A 25,684-nucleotide genomic window follows, 5' to 3' on the forward strand; every position below is an offset into this window, starting at 1 on the left:
AGAAAAATACATTTAAGTCATCTAATTTTGCAGTGTGCAAGGACACAAGGATTGTTCCATGTGAACCAGCATGCTCAGGACGCAACAGAATTAAGGATAATATGCTCTTAGGTATTTATTAAGACATTTGAAAATTATCAATCCATTATAGAATTTATTCATCCAGTGATTGATTTATTCACCACATAGTTAATTGAATTCTAGTGTTGTTATATACTGACACTGTTGGACATTGCCATTCTTCTCAAAATAAGTTTATGTGATTATTTAACATGTGAGTTTCATCTTAAAACCAATCCATGGGCCTTCTTGACTGAATGAAGTTCAATTTTTATGTAAAATTCACCATCATTGTGCATTTGCTAAGCATCACTCCCTTCTGGTTTTATCAGGCTTAACGAAACAAGAGGAAATCTGTTTCTTACTTTTATCAGGGCTGAAAGAAGATTTGATTATGTAATTATTTAAAAAACTGCATTTCATACAAAACAAGGAAAAGTCAAAATGCACTGTGGAACTACCCACATTACATGCCAATGTCGTTTTTTACTGAATTGCAAGCTAAGACTACAGTGCAAGCTGTTTTCTACTCACTGATATTCCAGGTTGAGCACGGCATTTTGGAGAAGTAAAGAAGTAGAGGCCTCCAAGTTTTCTGCTGAAGGGGTGACTACAGAGGCAGGAGGGCAGTCACGGATGCTTTGAATGTAAGAAGAATCATGAGGACTGGACCCCGTATTTCATAGGGAGCAGTGGCCAAGATGAACATGAGTAAGATAAACATGTTTGAAGATTGATCCAGCAATGCTGTTGTAGAGGCCACGGTTGAGAGGTCATCCCCACCCTGCCAGCTCCTTAGGAAACTGTCCTCACATGTGACTGCTGATGCAGTGGCAGACTTACATGGCCACAGTTGCATGACACAGCCATGGACCCCTCCACTCACAATACAGTCCCCAGAGCTTGTACCCCAGGGACCACATGATCAAATCAGTGGGTCTGTGCACAGGGAGCTGAGCCAGTCAGATTCCTGTGTGAGATACTTAAGTAAGCAATACAGAGATTACAGTTCATGAGAGTAATGTGGTCATATGTCAGATCTGTAGCCACATTCACATGTATTAGGCCATTGGTGACTAGGAAAAAGTAGGTCTGCAGAGATGAGATAGAGCAGATGTGTCCCCACTTCACCCTCAACAAAGAAAGAAACAAGGTCCCTGCAACCTCAAAAGAGCAAAATAGAAGAGCTGACAATTGCCAGTACTCAAGTGGACTCGTTGCATCCATTTTCATATTGCCTCGTCCTTCTTGACAGTAAGACCCCTTTCTATTTGAACAGCTTTGAGAGAGATTCTGTTCGCTGTAACCACACAGCATTGCTTTGAATAAATATTATCAAATGAAGCAGAGACAACAATGGAGCAGCGAGGCTCAGCACATAGACCGTGGGGCTTCTGTCCTGCAATACCTGAATTTGTCATTGCAATTGAGCTCCCAGTGTTGATTCTTGGTTTTATTCTAAGAATCCAAATAATAAATGCTGGCAAGGATGTGGGAGAAAAGATACACTCATATATTGTCAGTGGTACTGCAAATTACTACTAACCAATTTGGAAAGCAGAATGAAGATTTCTCAATAAACTAGGAATAGATCCACCATGTGACCCAGATATACCCCCGTGGTATTCAGTCAAAAGAACTAAAATCAGCATACCGTAGTGATACAGCCACATCAATACTTACAGCAGTTCAATTGTAATAGGCAAGATAAGACAGCAGCACAGGTGCCATCAGCAGATGAATGGATTAAAAAACGTGGAATGTGTATACAATGGAGTTTTTATTCAGCCTTAATGAGGAAAGAATCATAGCATTTTCTGGTAAATGTGTGGAACTCAAGAACATCATGCTAAGTGAAATAAGCCAGACCTAGAAAGTCAAGGGTCGAACGTTTTTTCTCATGTGTGAAAGAGGGAAAGGAATTACAGAAATGAACACACATGGTGCTCCTCAATCAGGGAGTGGGACTGAGATGCATGCCCACTACGAATAACTGCCCTTTGTGAACCATAATGTCAGGGTCAGAATTCCCAGTCTGGTTGTGCCTTGCAAAACACTTGAGAGAAATAAAGGGGAGGATGCGTCGAGAGGATGTGGGCTTATGAGCATTGTAGGGGTCCTGACAGTTGCTGGTCATTCATGCAGAGTATGAGTGCAAAGTGATGCCAGTTTTTTACCATATAAATTTAAAGTGGTAAGGACTCATTCAGTTAAAGATATTCTATACGAATTGGAATGACACCACCCCGGCCATGTTGGGAAAGACTAATGGAGTGAAAGAGAGCTACGATTCGAGAATCCTCGTGGAGACCCATATTTTATAGTTAAGTCTGTGCCATTTTGGAATTAGACAATCCTGCATTCAAAACCGGTAGCTCACTATATAAGTTCCACAAGGGACAGGGATTCTGTGTGTGTTTAGTACATCTCCCAAGTTCACAGACTAATAATAGCTGGCATATGGGTGGCGTGCACAAACTGTGTGTTGGTGGAATAAATGCAGTTTGGGCCTTGCTGTCTCACCGCTGCATGTCCTTAAGCAAGTTACTAGAGCTCTCCAAGGCTCACTTAAAATAGAGTAACAGTCATCCATAACTCAGAGCATCATTTGAGAATCGCAAGAGATAAAGCAGCCATTGTTAAAACGGCCCCGAGAGACATGCAGCTTCCACTTTCTTCTGTTTAGATATTGGGCTTCGGGGTGAGATTTCACTGAAAGAAAAAGAAGATTGAAAACCAACAAAGGGGTGTAGGGATACTTTCTACCTTCCCCAGTGGCAGTACATACCCCCATGGCTCTGTGCCTGTCCCATTAGGGACAGAGGCAAAAGATGAGAAGAAAATGGAACTCTTCTTGGTATCTATTATGGGTTAAGATGCATTGCATCTTGTCTGTTTGTGTAAAGAGCAGCCGATAAAATATCCGAAAGTAGCATGAATACTGTATTGAAAGGAAATACAATGATTGAAAATTTCTTCCCCAAGTGCTTGGTATCCATGAAGAGAAAGAGAACAGGCCTAGAAAAAGATGTACTAATTGGAAAAATCTCAAATAATTTATGTCATTCTACCAAGTTAAAAACATGTCTTTTGTTAGTTTCAGCAATTATTTCAAAACCTAGAAAAATAAATGACTTAGCAGAGTATTTTTATCAGTCCTGTGGCTAACTTTGTGGGTTGCATTCTCCCAGTTTGGCTTTAAAATCGTTAATATCTCCTGCCTTTCTCATCTTGGCATGAGTTGATCGTGTGCCTGGCGACATGCTGAGCTCACATCATCATTAGCATCTAGACTAATTTTCTTTCTGATTTGACCAAGCAGTGGTTGAGCTCATTTCCCTAGACTCCAATTTTTCATCTGCTGTGCCTTTAAACTCAGGCTCAGATCTTTCCTGGTGCCCTTTTGGATAGGAACAGGAGAGGCAGACCTGAAAAAGAGAAGCTAGAGCCATTAAGTTCATGGAGAGTGGGCACCAGAAGGAGACAGCACCAAAGTTCCTGCCTGGAAAATACCATGTCTTTAAAGTCCTCTTGTGCTTTGAAAAAATAAGCTCTAGTTCACAATAATCTGTTTCCTATTTCTGTGAAGAACTCAGAAGACTCCAGGGCCCCAAACAAAAAGAAACGATAACAAGATGGGAAGATAATCGCTCTGATTTGATCCGTGAGTACATGCAGGCACTCAAGTATGACGCTGCACCCCAAATATGCAGTGACTACCTGTCAACAAAAGTTAGACATTAGGAAATAATAAACCTTGGGAGAACAGATTTGATAAGCAACTGAAACCAGTCAACATTTGCAAAATAATAGATTTGTGTATTTGGGGGAGACTGCATAGCATTATATTTTAGGTTTGGCAGAGGCACTTAAGAAATGTATTATAGCAGAATGCCAAACCGAAACTTTCTAGATGCTTCCTCCTGCCTCCTGTTCCAAACAGCTGTATGGAATGTGCACAGCACCTAATATTTTAATCAGAATAGAAAACGATGTTAAATATTTGAGTACCTTTTTTTTTTTTTTTTTTTTCTTTTGAGGATATTGGAAATCCCACTTGAAGAAAAGCCGTGTGCCTTGAGTCTCATTCCCTGATGTCTGGCAGTGAATCCATTCACTCTGGCCTGACTTGAATGTATACAGGAAAATTGGGTATACACAGTTGAGACAAACTTGCATCAGTATAAGGAAGCACAGTGTGTTCACGTGAATAAAAGGCAGACTTTGGGAGTTGCAGAAGGGTTGGTGAGGCAGAGGGGAGTGGTTTCTATTACCATGGAGACAGGCAGAGAGGAGAGGGTCCACTAAGCAGCAGGCTTCACTCTGGGGTGGGATTCTGGGGATGACCCTCACTGCCCATGTGCTGTTGTGGTGTTTGTTAGATGGTCCCTACTAAACCCTGGTACAGCACTAAGGATGCTGGAGAGTAAAATCTCAGCCTCTCCTGACCTTTTGGCTAAATCCAAAGAGAAGCCAGAGGGCAAGGTACCTCTCCCAGGGCTGAAAGCAGATAGAAGAAGAGTAGAAGACAGAACTGGACTTACCTCCCTAAAAGACCTTCAAATGCATTTTTTCTGGCTTCTGTTGATTTAAATGTGCCCAATCTAATAGCTAAGTTAAAGTAGTCATCTCTCTGAAAATCTGTTACTATGCATAAAATTATTTTGGTCTATTAAAAAGTGTTTCCAACTTAACATCTTCATGCCTGAAAAAGTTTCCATTTTTAAATACATTATTTTTATAGATACACTTCATTTTATGTTTAAATTAAATGAAAGATCTAATGCAGTGATATTAAGGAGTACTCGCAGCAGGAACATTAGTTTGGGGAATAACCAAATTACTCACCAAAAGAGAGATTACATTTTTAGTCCTGACATTCTTCAAGTTTGTTTCTGTTTATTTGCCCAGATAAAAATATATGACTTGTGAAATGGTTTTATTATTCTGAAGAAAAAACTGTATTATCTCATCAGAAAATTGAATTACCAGTGTTTTATAGATGAAAAGAATATGAGAACTTGAATACCGAGCTTGGTGGATTGCGGTGGTCAGAAGGAGGGAAGCATTTTTAAACTGTTCGTTAAGACTTAAGTCATTTAGTCATTTAGCAATTCCACAATACTGAGGGTTGAGTCCAACAGGCACCAATCACCTGTAGGAGGTGTGGTCCAAGACCCCCAGTGGTTGCCTGAAACCACAAACAGCAAAGTTCCACTTGTAAATTTGGCACAATAAGAGATTAATGATAATAATTAATAATAAAATAGAAGAATTATAACAATATATTATGATAAAAGTTTTATGAATGTAGTTTCTCCATGTTTCTTTGTGTCTGTTGACACCCATCTTGCCCATCTTGAACGAGGGTAGCTGAGCCATGAAGGAAAACCGTGGATAAGGGGGACCTCTGTGTGTGCATGCTCCACGGTCAGTAGTAGAGCCCTGGTGATGACCAGGACATGGAGGCCCCTGCCCCTCATGCTCTGCACCACTGCTGTCCACTGTGTCAGGAAATGAGGTCCTTCCCTCCCAGGCCTGGTCCACCTACAAACCCCGGCTCAGCGACTTAGAAATGCTCTGAGAGGCAGGCAGGTCTCTCTGATGCGGGGATGAGAAATGGTTGAGGACCCCAGTGCAGGCTTAACCAGCCTCTCCTTTGCCTTTTATTGTTCCCACACTAAGTTCAGAGTTTGCAACATGAACATGCCTGTATCTTCAGTTCTGCAAAGATCTCGGCCACTTTCCCCTCTGAGGGTTATGTTTTCCTTCCTCTCTCCTTTGGGAACTCTGTTTGGAACTTTGAATTCTGTCCTCAGTGCCTCAGCTTTGCTTTGGTAATTTTTATTTCTTTGTCCAGGCTGTGTTCTGGGCTCATTAATTCACCCTTCTGCCATTAGTCTACAGCTTAATTCTTATTACTGGTTTCATTATTTTTTTTAATCATTGTATTTTTCAGGTCTAAAAGTTTTACTTGCTATTTTTCAAATCAGGCTGATCTTTTTTCTTTTCTCCTATTGTTGCATAATAGATTCAGTCTCTTTTCTAATAGACTTGGACATTTTAGGTATAATCATTTTACAATCCATTACTTACAGTGTGTTTAGCTGGTCTCCCATGGTCGGGTCTGCTGGCTTTCTTGTTAGCAGGGTTTCTCATGTGCTTGGTAATATTTGTCTCTCTGCTCACCCTTTGTAGATGCCACCTTCATATTCTGTCAACTTTATATCCACTCTTTATTGCACAATTACATTTCCAAAGTTTGTTCCTCCAACATAGACATCTTTGCTTCTCCATCCCTGTGTTGTGGTTGTGCCCATAAAATTCTAATTAGCATAGAAATATTCTCTTCTCTGAGTTGGAGTACTTTTTATTATTTAAACCCAGAACACAGCTGAGAGGAAAGTGGGGTATTTGTCTTTCTTATTTCTTTCTTAACTATTCCACCTTATTAAAAATATGATCTAGCCTTATAGAAGCATTTTTTGAACAAAATTTCTTGGAACGTAATAGAATACTTTAAGAAAATTGGCAATATTAGTGGCACTGCTCTGTTTCCTTGTGTTTTAGTTACATGAATATTATTATTTAGCTCTTTAAGTAAAGCTGTTAAAGAAGATTATGTATCAATCTTCACTAACTAGTATCATGTTCAACTTTGTCACAGTTTTTCTCTGTGTCTAAATGTTTCTAATACCTCTCGGCATCTAAGATCTAAAAATAAGCTCTCCTTGGGATGCGTGCAGATTGGCTAAAGTACTTTAAAACATGCCGCTATCAAGAACTTTCAAGTACTTTCTATAAATGGATTTATAAAAAGAGATTCTGCATTACCAATTATAAATTATTTTTATTTCTTCTTGAAATCAGTCTCCTAAGAACATTTTCTTAACCAACTTGTGTTGAAGCAGTTTGAGAAAAGGAATGACCCATGCATTGGAACCTTACAAGGGAGGAGAGCGTGGGATGAGCCTGGTTTTATCACCTGACCCCTCCCTGCCTCTGCTGTCATACGGTTCATATTTAGGATGCTGCATCTCAGGCTGCAAGTTTTCTGCCTGGTACATTTTTTGTAATTATTGATGGTGTATCATTCTTAGTTAATAACTACACAATGCTGTCAGGGAAAGCTTCCTATCATTTTGGACTCATCTATTCCTAACATACACAAAGTGTTTAGTATTGGTGAGTCTCCCATATATAAAAGCTTTTAGTATCCATTAACAGGCTGTTTGGCCATAGTTTTAGAAAAGAAACCGTGTATTTACTTCAGTCCTATTTGTTTGGGCTCACATCCTCCTTTTGAGGTTCTTATTAAAATTAATAACTCCTCAGAGAAATTCACATAAATGCATATATGAGAGCACCATTTTATGTGAATTTAAGGGATCTTATCCTTCCACATGCACATACATATGAAGAATTTTGATCTAGTACAATATTCTTATCTTAATATTCTTAAATGCTTATTCTTATCATTTAAGAACTGAACATTTACATTGTGATGTTTTAAGAGAGAATTTTGCAGTTGCTCATTTTTAAAGAAACAATAAGTTCTAGTGTCTTTTGTACAGAGGACTGACATTCATAATCATCGGTGGCCCATAAGCACATTTTGTTTGATCAACACAGTGCCATTTTTGAGTCAACCCTAAATTAAGGGCATTTTACATGAAAATTAGAACTCTGCTTTCTTTTCTTTCTTTTTTTTTTTGTCATCATAGAAGAACACAATGCCTTTATATATATATATATATATATATATATATATATATGTATGTATTTCAATATGGTGCTAAGGATTGGTCCCAGGGCCTCACGCATGCTCAGCAAGCATTTCCAAGATTCTCAGTACTCAGGATCAATTACTACCAGTTTCATTGAGCTCAAACTGCTATTTAGTTGTATAAATTATAAAAATTATTTCCTACTTTTATATTTTGCCATCAACAGAAAAAGTGAAGGCCAGAACAAGAAGGCCATAAATTTTAATAAAGACAGCATCTTTCTTTATATAAATAAGAAATATGCTTATGCTTAGTAAGAATCCAGTCTGCTGCCATATTAACTATGTGGCCCCTGCTGTAGATCATCACATGGTAATACCAGGTCTTATTTGCATGATTTTGGTTTTGTTTTTACTTTATAGACAACCCAAATATTCAAACCAGGCCTACAAAATGTTATAGCATGAATCAGAAGTATTGAAGAAAGTACTTCATAGTGTGAATTGGAAGTACTGAGGAAAGTAGAGTGTGAATTGGAAGTACTTAAGAAAGTACTGTGAATTGAACATACTTAAGAATGTATTTTTCTCTTATTCCCTGCTTTCTTCCTCTCTTTCCAAAATAATGTCCATAAATTACATTCATATTTTTGCATCTATATGGGTAAATCTTTAGTGTGTCTAAGACTACTTTGCATGGTCCAGAATAATGAATTATATGGAAAATGGTTTAACATTCATTCATATTGAAAACCAAACCTTTTAACTGCTTTGTTTCCTCCCTGGTGCAGCTCTGCGTGCATAGGTAGATGCTGACACAGCCACCACTGCAGGACAGTCCAGTGACCAGCTTGCTTTCTAATGATGTTTTCTCCGACAGTTCACTTTCTTCCCGGAAGGAATCTCCATGTTCATGGAGTTCATGCTTGGCTGCCAGCGTTCTAGATTTGAGCCTGGGCTCAGCTGATTAAGGGCTGAGAAAGGGAAGCAGCTCATTTGGTTGGGTGTGTAGATGTCCCTGTCTTTCTCCCACTGTGATCCCATAGTCTGGTCATGCTCAGCCCTTTTTGAATTTATCTGCTTCATTTGTGCATGTGTTTGTTATCCGTCTCCTTCTGTGGTTCCTTTCTTATGTGTTCACTGTTGTGTAACAGAGCCTAATGCAGCACCCGGCGCATAGTAGGTGCTCTGGAAGTATTTGTCAAATAAAGAAGAAGATAAATTGCAGCCCATATTTGAATGAAAATCACGCAGTGAGGAAGGTGGCGTGCAGTCTAGCCTTCTCACCGTGTGTCTTCGTCACCAGGTGCGGTACTGGACCAATGGGGAAGAGCAGGAGTCATCCAGCAAGCTGAGAGTGGCTGGAAATGAGACCTCAGGCAGGCTGCGGGGCCTGAGGAGCAACCTTGTGTATCATGCAGCTGTCCGGGCTTACAACAGCGCGGGCACCGGCCCCTTCAGTGCCACAGTTAATGCAACCACCAAGAAAACCCGTACGTATTTTCCCACTTTGTGAATATCTAGGAAGATGGTCTGTATTGAAAATGATGGCATCCTTCATGTTTTCTGTGGACCAGTCAAGTCATTAGTCCCACTGAATGATATAAACCTGGCTCCAAACCGTTGTGAACCCCAAGCCCTCTGGATTCTAGTCTTCAGGATATCCCTAAATATTTAAGTGGAGGCTCCATATTAAAATGAATGTGCACCTTTTGAAAAATCTTACTGTGGGGTGTTTAAGTGCATTTCCTGTTTTTTTTTTTTTTTTTTTTTTTAAATGTGATGTACTTCATTGGGTTCATTTCCATAGAATTTAATTCCTCCAAATCTTGGGTGTTACTGATAAACAGAAATAAGCTTTACCAAAGACTCAGAAGCCGTATTGTTTTTCATTCTTTCGTTTTCTTTCTGTCATCATTCAAAGATGGCAGTACGCATTAACAGGTAATGCTCAGGAGATTTTGGTGCACCTGTAGGTATTGATGCTCTGAAAACTGAACCAGGGATAGATATACCGCCTTCAGAGCTGAGTCTTTGTTAGCTGCGTGTTCACAGGTACATCACCAGCAGTCATCAGTAGCTGTGATTGAATTAACCTATACCACAGCACTGATGCGCGTTTCGGAGTGTCCCACGAAAGTTTCAGCTGAAACATCCTCAGAATGCATAGCTGGTCATGGTGTCTTATTGCTCCTCTGCCACAGTGCACCTGTTTGAGTTGCTGCTGTGTCTCCTTTTCATAGCTAAAGTGACTGAGAGCGTTCCATGTGCCAAGCGATCCCCGCTCATTCCCTTCTTGTTTTTCTTCTAAAGGTGTTGAGAATGGGACATGAAGGGAGGAGGTGATTTTAGCACATTAACATTTTCACTTGCAGAAAGTCATTTTCTTAATTTATTCTCAAAATTCACTCTAGTAAATATATTTGCTTAACTGATTTCATAAAGGAGTGAAGCAATGACTATGTTTAGTTGCCAATTTCATTAGTCCATTCCTGTGTCCATATATCATTTCCAAATTTATTTGAAAGCATTCATTTATTGGCTAATATGTCTAAGAACTTTAATAACATAAAGTTGAACATAGTGGACCAGCATTGTTATTGATAGTTTAAAACATAAATAAACATAATCCTACTACTTTAGATATAAATTAATCAGCATTAATTTTATCAGGAAAGTTTGCACATTTATCTTTGCATTGTATATAAGGGGAAAAAGCATTGCTAATAACTTACCAGCAAAATGAGTATCTTGGAGCAAAAATTTAGCAACAAACCTTTTAGTGCCTTCACTAGCAGCCATTTGTAAGCAACAGCTCATGTGGCAATTGAACATGGCATTTGGCAAGGATAATTCCTTGCCTAATTATGAGGGAACACTGACCAATCTCAATCACATGATACCATGTGGCTGCTCTTAGAAAAAGAAGTATGTTAGTTTGGAAATACATACACTGAAAATGTTCTATATTTACAACTTTCCACTAAGTATGTTTGTCTTCCTCAGTAACAGTTCTGAATTAGTAAAACTTACAAGTAAAACACTGTTATTTATATATTCAAAATTCCGATGGTGAACATGTGAGCAGACACGTTTCTTGAGCTCTTTCTTCAGACTTAATAATTGATGTAATTATTCACTGGGAAATATGGATGCAAAAGATGGTTTAAGGTCATGATGCAATTGGTGAAAAACACAAATTGGGAAGCAGTTCACTAAGTCAGAGGCCCATTGTAAGTGAGAATGTAATGATAACATACAATGAATGAGATAAAATTATAAAAAGCAAAATCCTTTTAAAATTTAGAGACAGCATATAAATACCTAACATAAAGTAGAAATTTGCTCATAACAGTGATGATGATAATTATAGTATGAATGGCTAACTCTTAGTGAGCAATTTCCAGCCACAATTCTAAGTACTTTTCCTGTATTGATTCTTAATTCTCCCAGCTACTCCATGGCATGGAAGCTGTTAGGATCCTCACTCTAGAGATGAGGAGCCAGAACACATAGGGCTAAATACTTTGCAGAGATGGCAGACAAAGTAGCAGGACAGCCGTACAGATCCATAAGTGGACTCAGCCACTGTGCTTCCCTCTCCCTCAACCATATTATTAGAATATTCACGACCTATCTACTGCTAGTATGTATTGTGATTTTGCTCTCTGCTTATGAACTGGGTAAAGTAATCAAAGATAGGGTTCCTATGCTGGTAGAGCATCCCTCTGATAGGAATTTCAACAACTAAGTAAAATCCCTTCAAAATTATGCCCTCCTGTTGCTTCAATTTGCCTATAGTCTGCATGGTGATCTGCATGTGTTATTAAGGAAAAGTTTTCTACAATGCATGAGAAATCCAAAGCAGATCATTAAAATCCCCAGGCATATTAAAATGGTACATAAGAAGCATATGTTAATTTTTTTTGTTTTTTGTTTGTTTTGTTTTTGTTTTGTTTTGTTTTGTCTTTTTGGTTTGTTTTTTCCCATCCTTTCACCTTCTGTGTGTGGATGTCTTTGCTTAGCATGTTGTTGGGTCTTAGTTTTTTTTTTTTTTTTTTTGGTAAACAAATGGGATACATGTTGTTTCTCTGTTTGTACATGGAGTGAAGGCATACCATTTGTGTAATCATAAATTTACATAACCTAACTCTAACATATGTTAATTTTTAAATGGTATGTTAACAGTTGTTCAAATATACCAAAACAGAAGTAAAACGGACTCTTTGAAAGCTATTCATAATATCGTTGGTTTTTACTGGTCATCCTAACCTTTCATATGGTTTATCTCCGAATCCTATTTAAAAATTGTGCTGGGGCTCTTGTGATTATCATGAAGAAGAGAATTATCTGTACCCAGGGGCATAAAGAACTAAGATGGCAGTTTTGATTACTTGCTTCTCTCTTTCTCCTCCTGGAGAGCAAGAGTCCTTCCAGACCCAGGCACAGTCCGAACACAGCACTCGTTATCTGCAGGAGGGCTAGCTGGATGAATGAAACCTGAAGACCCAGGCCAACCCAGAAATACTCACATCAATCCCATGGGCTTCCTCTTGCTGCACATTGTGAATTCAGAACACAAACTGCAACCTTTTACCACCTTGCTTCCAAGATGCAATTGTCACGTACTCAGAATCCTAGAATTCTGTATGCAAAGCTTGTATCAGTACAGAGTGTAGGTGATAGTTCTGATTAATGCAAAATATAACAAGGATTCTCAAGGAAAGTACTGTAGCTTCCATTAAACACTTAATTTTTTGATATCTAAATACTTGGGCTTTTTAAAGCATTTTAAGTTGACAGTAATTAGCCTCTTGAAGTCATCCAAGTTGGGTTTCTGTCACATGCAACCCAGAGTGAGCTCTTGACAACATCATCCTCAGTGAGACTGATGAGGAAAAGTGGCAGATGGCTTCAAAATGGTGCAGTGGCGCTGCTTTCTAAAAGGAGACCTCCTGAGAGTTTTACATCCAGAGTCTGCAAAAAAGAATCTGTAGGACCAATATTGTGCTTCCTGTAACTGAAAATTCAAGTGGTAACTGTGGTTGTCAGTATGGGTGGATCCAGGTACTCAGCAGCCTCAAGAATTATCTAATAAGATCTCAAAGTGAACATGTCTTAAATTGAGCTCTTGATTGTGCTCCCAGCCCATTTCAACCTGTATCTTCTACAATATTCCCCTTTCAGCAAAATCAACCCCCATTATTGCAGCAAATCTCAGTCATCCTTAGGTTTCTTTCCCCATACTGTACAATGAATGCAGTCTCAGACTTCTAAATTTATCAGAACCTGCCACTTACTGCATTCACCCTGGAACAAGCTGTCCCCTTCTCTCCCATGGATTGGCCCTCACTGTTGAGATGGTTCCACCCTGGGTCAGAGTGATCTCCAGAGTGTCACACTGCTGCTCAGACCCTTCCAGTCACTTTCCCTCCATTCCAGATATAGGTCCTTAAAATGCCCAAGAAGGTCTTCCACGGTCTGTCCCCCAGTTCCTGCTCCCGCTCATTCCCTCCTAAGTCCACCTTGCTGTTCCACTTTCCCTGCAGGACCTCCACCTTTGCCGACCCCTGCCTAGAGGACTCGTCCTCCAGATGGCCAGGAAACACTCCCTCCCTGGAGTGTGCCTTCAGTGTCACTTGACTCCTCACTTAACCTGCAGCCCTGCGTCTCCTGACATCCCCTCATCCGACTACGTTCTGGAGCCACCTGCATAGCACATCTTGCAGGTGGTCATGTGATTGCTGTTCCCCCACCTGCCTCTGGAGGCTCAGCTCCTCCAGGCAGAGACGTTGCCTGGTTTGGTCACTGCTTATCCCCTAAGCTCCCCCACATAACCAGAGCTGGTGCCCAGTGAGTATTCCTTAGCAGAGGCTCCCTCCAGGTCTAGTTTCTCTCCCTGGTGGAATCAGTCTGTTCCCTCTTCAGTGTAGCAAAACTGCTACCAGCATCTTCAGCACTGTTTTCTATCATGCGAACATTCTGGGGAGTGAGGGCATCTTTTTCTGAGTTTTGGGTGAGTCATAAAGTAGACGTTTCTGTTTTAAAACATGGAGTCCATTTCCTGTGATCCAAAGATGTAAGTCCATTTATAATCCTTCAGTGATTCTGAGACAAATCTTTCTCCTTGTTGGAGAGAAAGCAGCTTTTGGTTATTTGACTTCTGCCCAGTGCCACCTGTTTGGGCAGCTTGCTTACTAATGTTGATGATCATCTCAGGGGAAGTCCGTGCAGAGTGTATTTTTCAGCTGCTGCTGACAGCATTCCCTTTCATGGAAGTCATCTTATTACCATCAGGTGTCCAAGGGAAAGAGTTGAGAAACATACTGAGTTTTGTATAATTAATCTCAGCAAGCATATGTTCTTAAAATCCCATATTTTCAAAGTAAGTGCCAGGTACAGTCACCAGTATGGAGACATCACCCTTAAAAACACCACACAACAATGTTCTTCCGATGAACAACCTCTATGTTTTATATGAAGGAAAACGTATTTACTATAGAAAATTTGGGAAAAAGAAAATCATAGAAAACAAACACTCACCATCCTATCATGCCAAAATAAAACACAAGTCTTTTGCTCCCAGACTCATGTTCTATGGATTATTTCTCTTATACAAAATGTCTCTTGAAGGTTATGCTGTGTATTTAGTTGCTTGCACATTCTAGTATGTATCTTATTCTTTGTGATAACACCCCACAAATTAGTCATCTTCCTATTGTAGATATGTCTTCTATTCCTGCCTTTATTCAGTCTGAGAAATATCATATTGGTACTCGTTTGCAGGCAGGAGTTGGCAGAATAGGTAAAACCGGTAGGGCTGATGTTGAGGAGCATGACAGTCACCCCAGAGGGGCATAAGAGAAACTTTCCAAGATAAAACTATTTTTGTTATGTAACATTTAAAATTAAGCACATAATCAGATAGCCTGCACTTAGTGTTGTTCTATAAGCCTTAGGATATACTGCCTTTATACAAAATAAATTCATTTTTGCCACATTTTCTGTCTTGGCATACTACCAACAATAGAAATTGAACTCACAGAGAAACAAATCTATAGGATATGAATGTTGACAAATAATTGCCAAAAGAATTCAAAATGCAGACCACACATCAAGTTAGATCCAAAATCACTTGGAATTGAGTCAGCCGAGTCCAGGTTGTGTTTCTTCACAGAAGAGAACATACAACAGTCAAATTAGAAGTCCTGGGAGATGCACTGGGAAGGCTCTCTTGCCCACTCCTACTTATACTTGGCTCCTCTGTGCCTTTGAAATTCACTGTGCACCTTCAAAGCTCTTTAGACTTCCGGCCATATCGGTCACATTGACCTGGTTCAGGTGCAGTTCTCCAGTCCCCAAACCTCAGTGGCTTACAAATACAAGTCTTTCTTTACTACTCATAACCAAATGTTGATCATGAGTGTGATTCAGACCTGATCCATTCTGTCTTCACTTCAGGACCCAGATGAAGGACCCCCACTCTCAGGGACATGCTGGTCTCATGGCAGAAAGGAGAGAGAAAGGCCAGCAGTGCCTATCCCTGTTTTCTTAAAACTCCCTCCTTGAAACTGCCTATTTCTTGTTTGCTTGTATTTCACGGGTGGAAGCACATCTGGTAATGAAGCCCAAAGTCCCTGAGATGCCAGGGAGCACGGCAGTGTGTCCCCCCCCCCCAGGAGGGAAGCAGGAGCCCACAGACCCACGGCCCCACCTACTGCCCATGGGTCAGGCAGAAAGCATAAGGCTGTCAGGGTGCGGGATTAAACAGAGCCATCCTGAACCTGCACAACATCCTGACTAGTTAGCTGTCTTAGGATTGTTTTAAAATGTTTAATTGTAGTGAAGTCTACATAAGACAGAATTTACCATCTTAACCATTTTTTAGTGCACAGCTGCAGTAGCATTAACATAGGGTCGCGTGCACTGACGCTGCTGCGTTAGGTGGTCAGGACCCTCTCCATCTTGCAGAGCCGAAGCTCTACATCCGTCGAAGTCCCTGTTGCCCCTCCCCAACCCCTGGCAACTGCCAGTCTACCTTGCCACTCTGAATTTCACTATTCCAGGTTTCACAGTGTTTCTGTGTGATTGGCTTACCTCACCCAGCATAGTCCTCCAGGCAGCCGTGTTACAGCACATGTCATGATGTCCTTCATTTTCATTTTTTGTTTGTTGTTTTTTGCCACTGGGGATTGAACCCAGGTACACTTAACCACTGAGCAACATTCTCAGCCATTTTTTTTTTTTTTTTTGAGACAGGGTCTCACTAGGTTGCATACAGCCTCACCGAGTTGTTAAGATTGGCTTTGAACCTGCAATCCTCCTGTCTCAACCTCCCTAGCCACCAGGATTACAGGCAGGCACCACCACAGCTGGCTCCTCATTCCTTTTAAAGACCGATGAATACCCCATTATGCATATAGAGCCCTTTTTGTTTATCCATTCATGTGTTGATGGATAATTAAAATTGGTTTGTGTTAACCTTTTCATTATTGTAAATGAACATAAGTGATGAGTGTGCAGCTTTTTTTTTTTTTTTTGTTAACTCTTGAGTTTCAGAAATAGGCATTATTACAATGCAGTGTGTTGAGGATTAAGGGAATTATATAAAAGAACATTCTGGAATTCCTAACACACTATATACGTTCACTATACATTGGTTACTAAAAGCAGTAGAATCTTGAACGTGGAAGAAAGTTCATGCTCCAGAACTTCCCCGTGGTGTTATTCTTCCCAGTCATAGTAAGGTAGATGATTATTAATATGGTTGTGAAGTTTAAAATGAAGTATCAGTTTAATTTACTTTAAATAATATCAAAAAATGAAACTGGCTCATGCAGCTTACTATTATGTGAGTATTAATGTTTAGGATGAGGCTAAAGTAAATGTTTGCACTTTTAAACAATCAAGTCAATTTCTCAAAAATAGCAAAAATGTCAAAAATGGAACATTCCTCCCTGGTGCTCAGGAAACACTGATGTAATTTGAAAGGAGCTTTGAAACCCTTTATTTTTCCTCTTTCATTTTTTCAGATTTTTTTTTTTTTTTCAATTCAAAAAGTATTCATTTCAGGCTGAGCTCCTTCAAGTCATCTGTTTTGGGACTCACATAAGACAAACTCCAATTTTCAGTCATCTCTTCCACCAGGCTGCTGTTGGGGTCAGTGTATTCACCCCAAATTACTCAAACTCTCTCTAACCTCTGAGCACACATATCTTAGCAGACCAAACCATGCTGAATGAAGGATATTACCTGAGCTGCATCAAATCAAGCTGTCCTTTTATAGTGCTGTCATCCTCAGGGAATCAGACGCTGGGAAGGTTTACAACAAGTGTGGGTCCATATCTGGACTGAGCTACCAGAACATTCTCACTAGTATTTCAATCCTAAGTAATCGCCCATATGCATTTTTGCTGCTGTTGTTATCACTGTGTTGCAATGTGGACAATCTTAACTGATCTGTTAGATCAGATGACAAAAATTTAAAAGCCACAGAGAACCGTGTTAAAGAGAAGACAGTAGACCAAAGAACCCACCAGGAGTACAGTCTTGTGCAGTGTTATTAGTCACATAACACATGAGAGCTTTTCCCATCTGTAAGTCCAGCTGTATTTCATCCTGGTGTGAGTCAGTGACGTTTAGAAATTCCTCTGGAGAGGTAATTGTTTATATCACATTCCCATTACAAATTCGGTTAACCAAATCACATTCTGTGGTTAAATCTACAAGAATAAGACATTTCAGCACTGTTGTGGGCAATTGTGATGCTGTTGACAAATGAGTAATGTTTGTTGTTTTGTGATTGACAGGGAACCGCATCTCCAGTGTCCCCTCCCTAGGATGCTGTCTTAGGAGTATTCCTGACCACTCCCACCCCAGTCTCCCTGCACCAGGTTCCTCTCCAGGGTTGCTAAGCTGTGGGTCCAAGTTTATAAACCTCTGAGAGTTTCATTAATTCTCTAATGGAATTCTCATTAACGTTTTAGTGTTTTGCCTTATTTTTCTCAAAAATTGATTTGAACTCTGGAAAAGACTTTAAAATATGGATTCTCTGTGACAATATTTCATGTGTGTTGCTATTACTTCACAAGAATAAATCTAAGTAATCCTTATTTTTGATTGCCTCTCATTTTGCCCATCTCATCTTACAAGACCAGCTTGAAAATCATCCACACTTCATTTCGTGTGACTTTAATCTGCTCCTTTGGCAATTTCTCTCAGCCTCTGTGTCAAAACAAGTCCAAATGCCTGCCTTTTCTGGTTCTTCATCAAGCGTCCCTCTAGTGGTGGGTAAAGGAACTTGCTTCTCTGTATTGTCAGCCTGCTTTCCCGGAGACTTGAAGTGCATTAAATCCGTAAAGTACATGTTGAGCCAGGTGCAGTGGTGTGTTCCTATAATCCCAGCAGTTTGGGAGGCTGAGGCAGGAGAATTGCAAGTTCAAAGCCAGCCTCATCAACTTAGCAAGGTCCTAAGCAACTTAGTGAGGCCCTGTCTCAAGATAAAAAATCAAGAGTTGGGGATGTGGTTCACTGGTTAAGCACCCCTGGGTTCAACTCTTGGTACTAAAAACTAAAACATAAAAATATAATAAGAAAGTATATGTTGAATATGATAACATGCAGTTTCTCACAGTTTAATTGAAATGCCCCTTTTAAAGAAAGTTATTCTACTCTGTTAATTTTTCTGATTCCATGTACACATGATGCCTTTTACCAGAAAGTCCTTGCACTACCTTGTGGTCAGCTTTTATCTGCTCCATGTAAACAGTACTCCATGCTCAAATCAGTTTTAATTTCTCCTTTTGCATTGCAAGCTCCCAGTCAGCCTCCAGGAAATGTGGTTTGGAATGCTACAGACACTAAAGTGTTACTTAATTGGGAGCAAGTAAAGGCAATGGAGAATGAATCAGAAGTAACAGGATATAAAGTAAGTTGAATCATTTGCAACACTTTATTTTCTCTTTTTCAGTTATACTTTGCAAGGGAAGCTAGGTGGAATTGAATCTTTAAATTTTTTTAAAAACTTCTTTCTTTTTTAAAAATTTTTTTAGTTGTTGATGAACCTTTATTATTTAATTATTTATATGTGGTGCTGAGAATCAAACCCAGTGCCTCACACATGCTAGGCAAGCACTCTCCCACTGAGCTACAACCCCAGGTGATACGATTTCTGTAATCTAATTTTGACATAGATACAAGCTTTTCATAAAAGGGCATATTATCAAGGTATCTGACTTGTTAAGTACAGATTTACATGAAATAATGCTGCTCATGTGGGAATTGTGGACAGGATGTTTGTACAGGGTGTTAATCAGCTTTCTATTTCTAGCTAAGCTCCTCCAAGGGAGAAATCCGCTCTTCCCCACCTCCTTGATTTTGAAAGCCAAATGATCCTACTGTCTGCCAATCCATAAACCAAGAACTATGCATGGATCTGGGAATGCAATTTGTATTCTATTGTGGACAGAATAACAAAATAATTTCAGAGTGACAAGATTATGAAGAAAGTAAAAGAAGGTAATATAAGGAGTAAGTGTATTTGTTGGTGTGTTTTAGGTGTTCTATAGGACTAGCAGTCAAAATAGCATGCAAGTGCTGAACACAAACAAAACCTCTGCTGAACTTGTGCTGCCCTTTCAAGAGGACTACATTATTGAAGTCAAGGCCACCACGGATGGAGGGGACGGCACCAGCAGTGAGCAGATCAGGATTCCACGAATAACCAGTGAGTTGGTTGGATTCAGTGTCCCCTTGACCTGCATCAGTGTCGTGAGCCACCAGGAGCCAGTCGGCTACTGCCCCTCCCTCCACCCATCCTTTTCTCCCAGCATGCCTTTCATGGGAATGGGAGGTGGTTTTGGAGCATAAGCAATTGAGGGCAGGAAGAAAACATCTAGATGCTGCAGAACGGAGAAATTTGAGGATAGGAAGGAAAGACATCACAAAGTATTTCCAAAAATTTTGAATCGTTTTCCTTATTTGGAGCTATGCCTAAATCACCTATGGATTGCCTAGGAGAACAGAATTCCCTAAGCAATTTGCAAGGGCAAACTTGAACCCATACACTGTTTTTAAGACCTCTGATTTTGCAGTGTACGCATCCTACGAATTCTAGACAGAGCTTGTCAATTCTTTCAGTAGGAAAAATTAGCATTGCTCATTCATAGCCTTTTATATGGGCCACACCAAAAGATGACTTTTAAAAGAATCTGTCTCAGGTTTCAGAGGGAATTTCCTGCTCTTTCCTCTCAAAATCCTAATGAAAGCCATTTTATTATAGAAAGTACACTTTTATCAGTGACCATGGTTGAAGAACTTGTATCTTCACTCTTAAATCCTGCCCTGGAGTTTTTCTGGCCTCAATTTAAGTATCATAAAGCCCACCTTGTCTTCATATCCTATTCTGCAGTTCTCAGTGACATAAATAACTTTGTTCCCTCTTTCCATTTATTGACTTCAGCCTAGTCTGTATAGTAGCTGGCGATCAAGATTGAAGCAATTGTCTTTAATCTTAAAAAAGAAAATGACTGAAGAAAAAAGAGAGATGAACCTTTGTAGGAATTTTCTATTTCTATGAAATCATAACCTGCCACACTTGAACTAAAACTAATCTATACTAAGAAATGGGGGCTACCTGTCTCAGAACTGCAAATAAATTGTGTAAAACACCTTTTCAGACTGAAGACACTTCTACAACTATGTGTACTTTGGGAGACCCAAACAGGAATCAAGTTGCTAATTGTTATTTACTGAGGCTTTACAGTAGGAAATGCTGCTTGCTTCCTGCATTATGCAGGGTGTAGAGTTTAGCATGACAGGGCACTTTTAGAAGAAGCAGTTTTCTGTGCCTTTGCAGGGACAGACTCTACCGTGGCATTTTCGAGCTGCTGAGTCAAGAGCAGCCTTCTGTCTGATGTCTGTGGATTTGCTGAGCTTGCATAGACCAGTAACCACACAAGGCTGTCTCTGAAAATGGAACTTTTATCGATTGCATTTTAAAAGATGATGTCCTGTATTAAGTACAATAATTCATCTGCATAAAATAGAAACAGATTTTCCAAACCTTTATCCAATGAAGTTTCCTCTAATTAAATCAGCAAATTATCTGAAATTGTTTGTGATCAAGTATCATTAATTGCAAAATGATTAACTTGTTTTTTTTTAATTTCAATTAACATTAAATAATACTAGATAAACAAAGCTTAGTTCCATTTAAGAAAACCAAAACACATCCGTGTTTTTATGGATCCCCATGGTAACACCTATGTGTTCCACTCATGGATTAAAGAAGCACTTGTGGTCCCAGGTGAGGCTCATGCCATGATTTGATTTTGATGGAAAGGCATTGCTGTTGTCTGCATCGTAGTCCTTTCAGAATGCTGTAAGAATACACCTGGACTGGTGTGTAACTACAGTTCTCATTACTACAGACATGAGCTTCTCATCGTCTTGGAGGCTGGGAACTCCTGTGTTAAGGTGTAGCTGATTCCGTGTCTGTTTTTCGAGGGCTGCATCTCCTATGTCACCATACCCGAGCTAGGATCTCAGTGTGTGATTTTCAGGGGACCCATGCGTTCAGTCTCCAGCACCCTGACTACCCGTTGGTACAGTCCTTAATAAACTGTTTATCATCTTTGACAGATATGGATGCGAGAGGATCCACATCCGCCATCTCCAATGTCCACCCCGTGTCGAGTTACATACCTGTGGTACTGTTTCTCCTTGTAAATGCCCTGTGGTGATATTTATTCTTTTTATTATTTACTGGAAAGCTCATTGGTTACCATACTAAGTGCTCTCAAGAAGCACAGTGATTATGCATGTTTTTTTTTTCCAATTCTGTGTTTTTAACTTTCTACTTCATTATAAGTAAATAAGAGTATAATAAAACAACAGTAAATCCTTTTAGAGGAATCTGAAATGCCTTAATATTTACTTGATAAACCAAAGGAATTTACATGTTACATACTGCAAACTTTTGATACAAATGTTCTTAAGCTATGAGTTTAAGTACTGCCTGTGGATAAAACCTCCATACACACACACACACACACACACACACACACACACACACACCCACGCACTCTTTCTTCTTTGGCATTGGAAAACTATTCATTTATTCCAAAAACCCTTTTCCAGTTATTAACGCATTATTTGAAGAGTTAATAAGTATCCTTTTAAAGTTGCTGATTTAAACCCCCAAGGTTGAAAAATACATTTAAACACTTACCCTGTTGGAAGGGGTGGTATTGTAATTAGGAGTGTTTTTGGAAAATGCTTCTCTGGAGCTGAGGAGGGTGATTAGCTTCGGTGTACTTACTGCTAAATGGCTGCGAGAAGTTAGAAATCACTGCTCCCCATACCTCTCAATTATTCATCTATAAAATGTGGAGGTAATAACTACTATCTGATCTGCCTGTGCCCCATGAATTAATGGATGGAAGATAAAGAAGGACCTGTGAAAGGGCTTTGTCACCCCAAGTGCCACGTTCTGCACAACGTCGGCATGAATGTCCTGGAGCATTTAAAAGTCATTTCTAAACTTGAATTCCAGTATACTATTTCCTCCATGAACTGAAAAACTGAAATAGACACATTTTATCCTTTCTCAAAATTTAAAACAACTAGAACAGGAATTGCTTTCTTCACACCTGAGAATAACTTCAGGCTTTATTAAAACACGGTGGAGAAAATAAGTAGCACCCTGAATGTCAACCCAAATGTTAAACAAAATCCACAATTCTTCATTTCCAGTTTCTGATTCCATGAAAGGACCCTCTCTTTTGGATGGTGGAGATTTTTTTTTCTTCTTTTTTTTTTTTTTTTTTTTAATGAAATCCCACTGCCTATTGCGGTGAGGCAGCAGGCTTTTTAGTTCCTGAATTAAATTGGTAATAGAACCTACAGCAATGCTGCTGACTTTGATGTGTATGACTGTCTTTCCATGTGTGGTTTTCAAAGGATTATTGGAAACATGGCTTCTTGGCAATATGTAAAGAATATATGAAAATCAGCAGATGAGTGTTAGTCATTCAAGATCAGTTTTTTTACATCTTTCCTACCAATTTCACATTTTGCTGGAACTCGTTCACATTTCCAGAGATATCAGAATTTGAAACCAACAGTTCCTCTATCAAGAAAGATTAAGAATTAGCAAAATTCTGATATCCCGTAAAATACCCACTTTACATTTAGATTACACTTAAGATAAACTCATTATACACAAAGGAGAAAATATATCTTTCTCTGTAAGGTCTGTATATACTGTATATATCTAGAAAGAATCTGAATGACGAGTAGATTTCATATGACCACTGTTATTTCCAGTCAAAAAGTGGGGAAACTTTCTCCAATACTTGTATTTTATTCTACATGTAATGGAGTTGTACCTTCTTATTATCTAGTAATTCCTATAATATGTTCCTATACTTTTCATTTTCAAGATGATGACTCTTGTTCTGTGTTATTTCTAGCAATATATCTCCATGAGATTTGGACATTTTTTCATATTGAAAAGTATGAAATTGATCTTTTAAATTCCTGTGTGCGTATCCTATGGTTATCTATGTATTATTTTCTATTATTCTAATAAAATTTATAACATTCAAGTGCTCCAGCATTATTAATTGTAAAAGAAGAATATCTACCTGGAAAAGCATTTTGTTGCTGTGACCTTAATACCTGGCAAGAACAACTTAGAGAAGAAAAAGGTTATTTTGACTCAAGGTTTCAGAGATTTAGTCCAAGGTCAGCCGACTCCATAGCCGTGGGCCTGAGGTGAGGCATAACATCATGGCAGAAGTGTGTGGTGGAGGAAAGTGGCTCAGGACAACCAGGAAGCTGCGTTCCAAAGGGAGACAATATAAACCCCAAAGGCATGCCCCCAGTGACCCATCTCCTCTACCTATACCTACCTGCCTACAGTTGCCACCCAGTTAATCCGTGCAAGTGTACTAATGTGCTGATTAGCTTGGATCTCTCATAGGCAGATCATTTGACCTCTGAACATCCTTGCATTGTCTCACATGAGTTTTTGGGAGACGTCTTGTATCTAAACCATAACAAACTATGATAGTCACACTGATGCTATCCTTTCTTGTATGTTTCAACCAGCATTTAACTTTTCAGTGTTTTAACAGAATATCTTTAAATTATTTCAGACCCTACTGATTCAGTAGTATCAGCAATGTGGAACAGTGATCTCTATATTAAAGCTATTTCAGCTGTAGGGAGAAGAGGACAACAGAAGAAAATTCATCTCATAGAGTCATGATATCTAATTTCTTATGTTTTTTTTTTTTTTTTTTTGGTTGTAAGTGTATCCTTTTTATTGAAAATGATTTTTTTCTCAAATTATCAGCTTATGACACTGTTCACAGACTGTGTTATTGGTATCAGCGTTAGAGACTTGTTTTTGATTATTCAGAATATTTTAAATGTACTAGAAAAAAGATGTTAGTTTCTAATTCGTAAGCATTCTAAATGTCATTGTTAATATGAAGAAAATGACAGCGAAAATACTAATTCAATCATTTTCTTGTATGAGGATTGAATTTGTGTAGAATTGAGTGGGAAAGTGTAGGGTGTGTGTGTGTGTAAGGGGTGTTGCAGTGGGTGCATCTGTCTCCTAATGAAGGGGAAAGAGCTGGAAAACGTGGAGACAGAGGATACCCCCAGCAGTCCCGTCCGGGCTGAGGGACAGGGCAGAATCACAAGCTCAGCCTGAGTCATGCTTCCTGGATGGGGGTAGCACCTTTGCCAGCCGCTGGTCACGCAACCTTGTTCAAGTTCCCTGCTCTCTGAACTGCACTTTCCCTGCATGCAGAGTGGGGACCAAGGTCGTGTACCCTCACATGCTTGTGAGACCTTTTTCCAGTGAACTGAAGTTAGGGGCGCTGCACTTACAGGGCTGGGAGACAGCAAAAGGAAGGACGTGTCCGGGCGCAGAGCTCACCCCAGTTCCTCCCGCCAGCGGGGAATGGGTAACAGGATGGCAAAAGACCTCCTCGGGCTGGTGTTGCCGTCACTCTTTTGAGCTCTCCTTCAATGTCACTTTACCAAGAAGAAAGCTGCAATTCCAAGAGTTTCTAGACCATCAGGTAAAACCATTCTGGGATCATATGTTCAGATGCAAGGTTGATGGGGCTGGGGCTGTAGCTCAGTGGGAGAGCACTTGCCTAACAGGCGTGAAGCACTGGTTTCAAGGCTCCACATACAAATCCATAAAATACATACAAATGCATAAAAATAAAGGTCTATCAACAACTAAATTTAAAAAAAAAGGACACAAGGTCGATAATGTTAAATTGCATAGATTTACTGTATATGCCAGACTCAGACCTAAGCCTTTACCTGTGCTAAGTTACCCCCTCTGATCTAACTCAGTAGGTTTTAGTAGCCCATTGTACAGAGCAAGAAACAGGCCTGAGGAAGATTAAGTGAAGGTCACAGTAAAGTAAGGTTCAGGGAAAATTCAGTGCAACCCATAAGTTCTTAACGTGAAGACACCGTTAGTCCCTCTTGAAATCAGATCTGTCAGATTTGGACTCTTGAGTAAGAATCTCTAGGATGAATGTGTGGTGTACTTTGTCTTCTATAAAATTGATCACATTTCAAATTGGGGAACCTGGGTTTCCTTAGTTTTCATTATACATTTAAAATATTTTTTGGAGATTGCATATACTAATTTTCAATAAATTCACCATTTCCAATGAAAACCAAATGGTATAATAATTCATAACATAAATAAAATATAAAATGATTAGGATTTTATTAATTTTTTCTTTCCAATTTAAATCCCTCTGCCATTTCATACTCATAAAAATGCCAGTATCTTTATTAAAATTAATCTTAATTGGGTTCAATTTTTTCTAACATATTTTACTATTTTAAAAAATT

General features: G+C 39.3%; 1 protein-coding gene across 1 annotated transcript; it reads left to right on the forward strand.

The window, feature by feature from the left end:
- Window positions 1–4,476: 4,476 nt before the first annotated feature.
- Window positions 4,477–21,528, forward strand: LOC306650497 (contactin-3-like; the record flags this gene model as incomplete). The annotated part of the gene is made up of 5 exons (XM_079122500.1): window positions 4,477–4,545; window positions 9,093–9,279; window positions 18,601–18,713; window positions 19,343–19,511; window positions 21,428–21,528. The coding sequence occupies 5 exons, from the start codon at window positions 4,477–4,479 to the stop codon at window positions 21,526–21,528; spliced, it is 639 nt and encodes a 212-aa protein (XP_078978626.1).
- Window positions 21,529–25,684: the final 4,156 nt, after the last annotated feature.

This window comes from Sciurus vulgaris (assembly GCF_902686455.1).
Source record: "Sciurus vulgaris genome assembly, chromosome: 19".
NCBI lineage: Eukaryota > Metazoa > Chordata > Mammalia > Rodentia > Sciuridae > Sciurus > Sciurus vulgaris.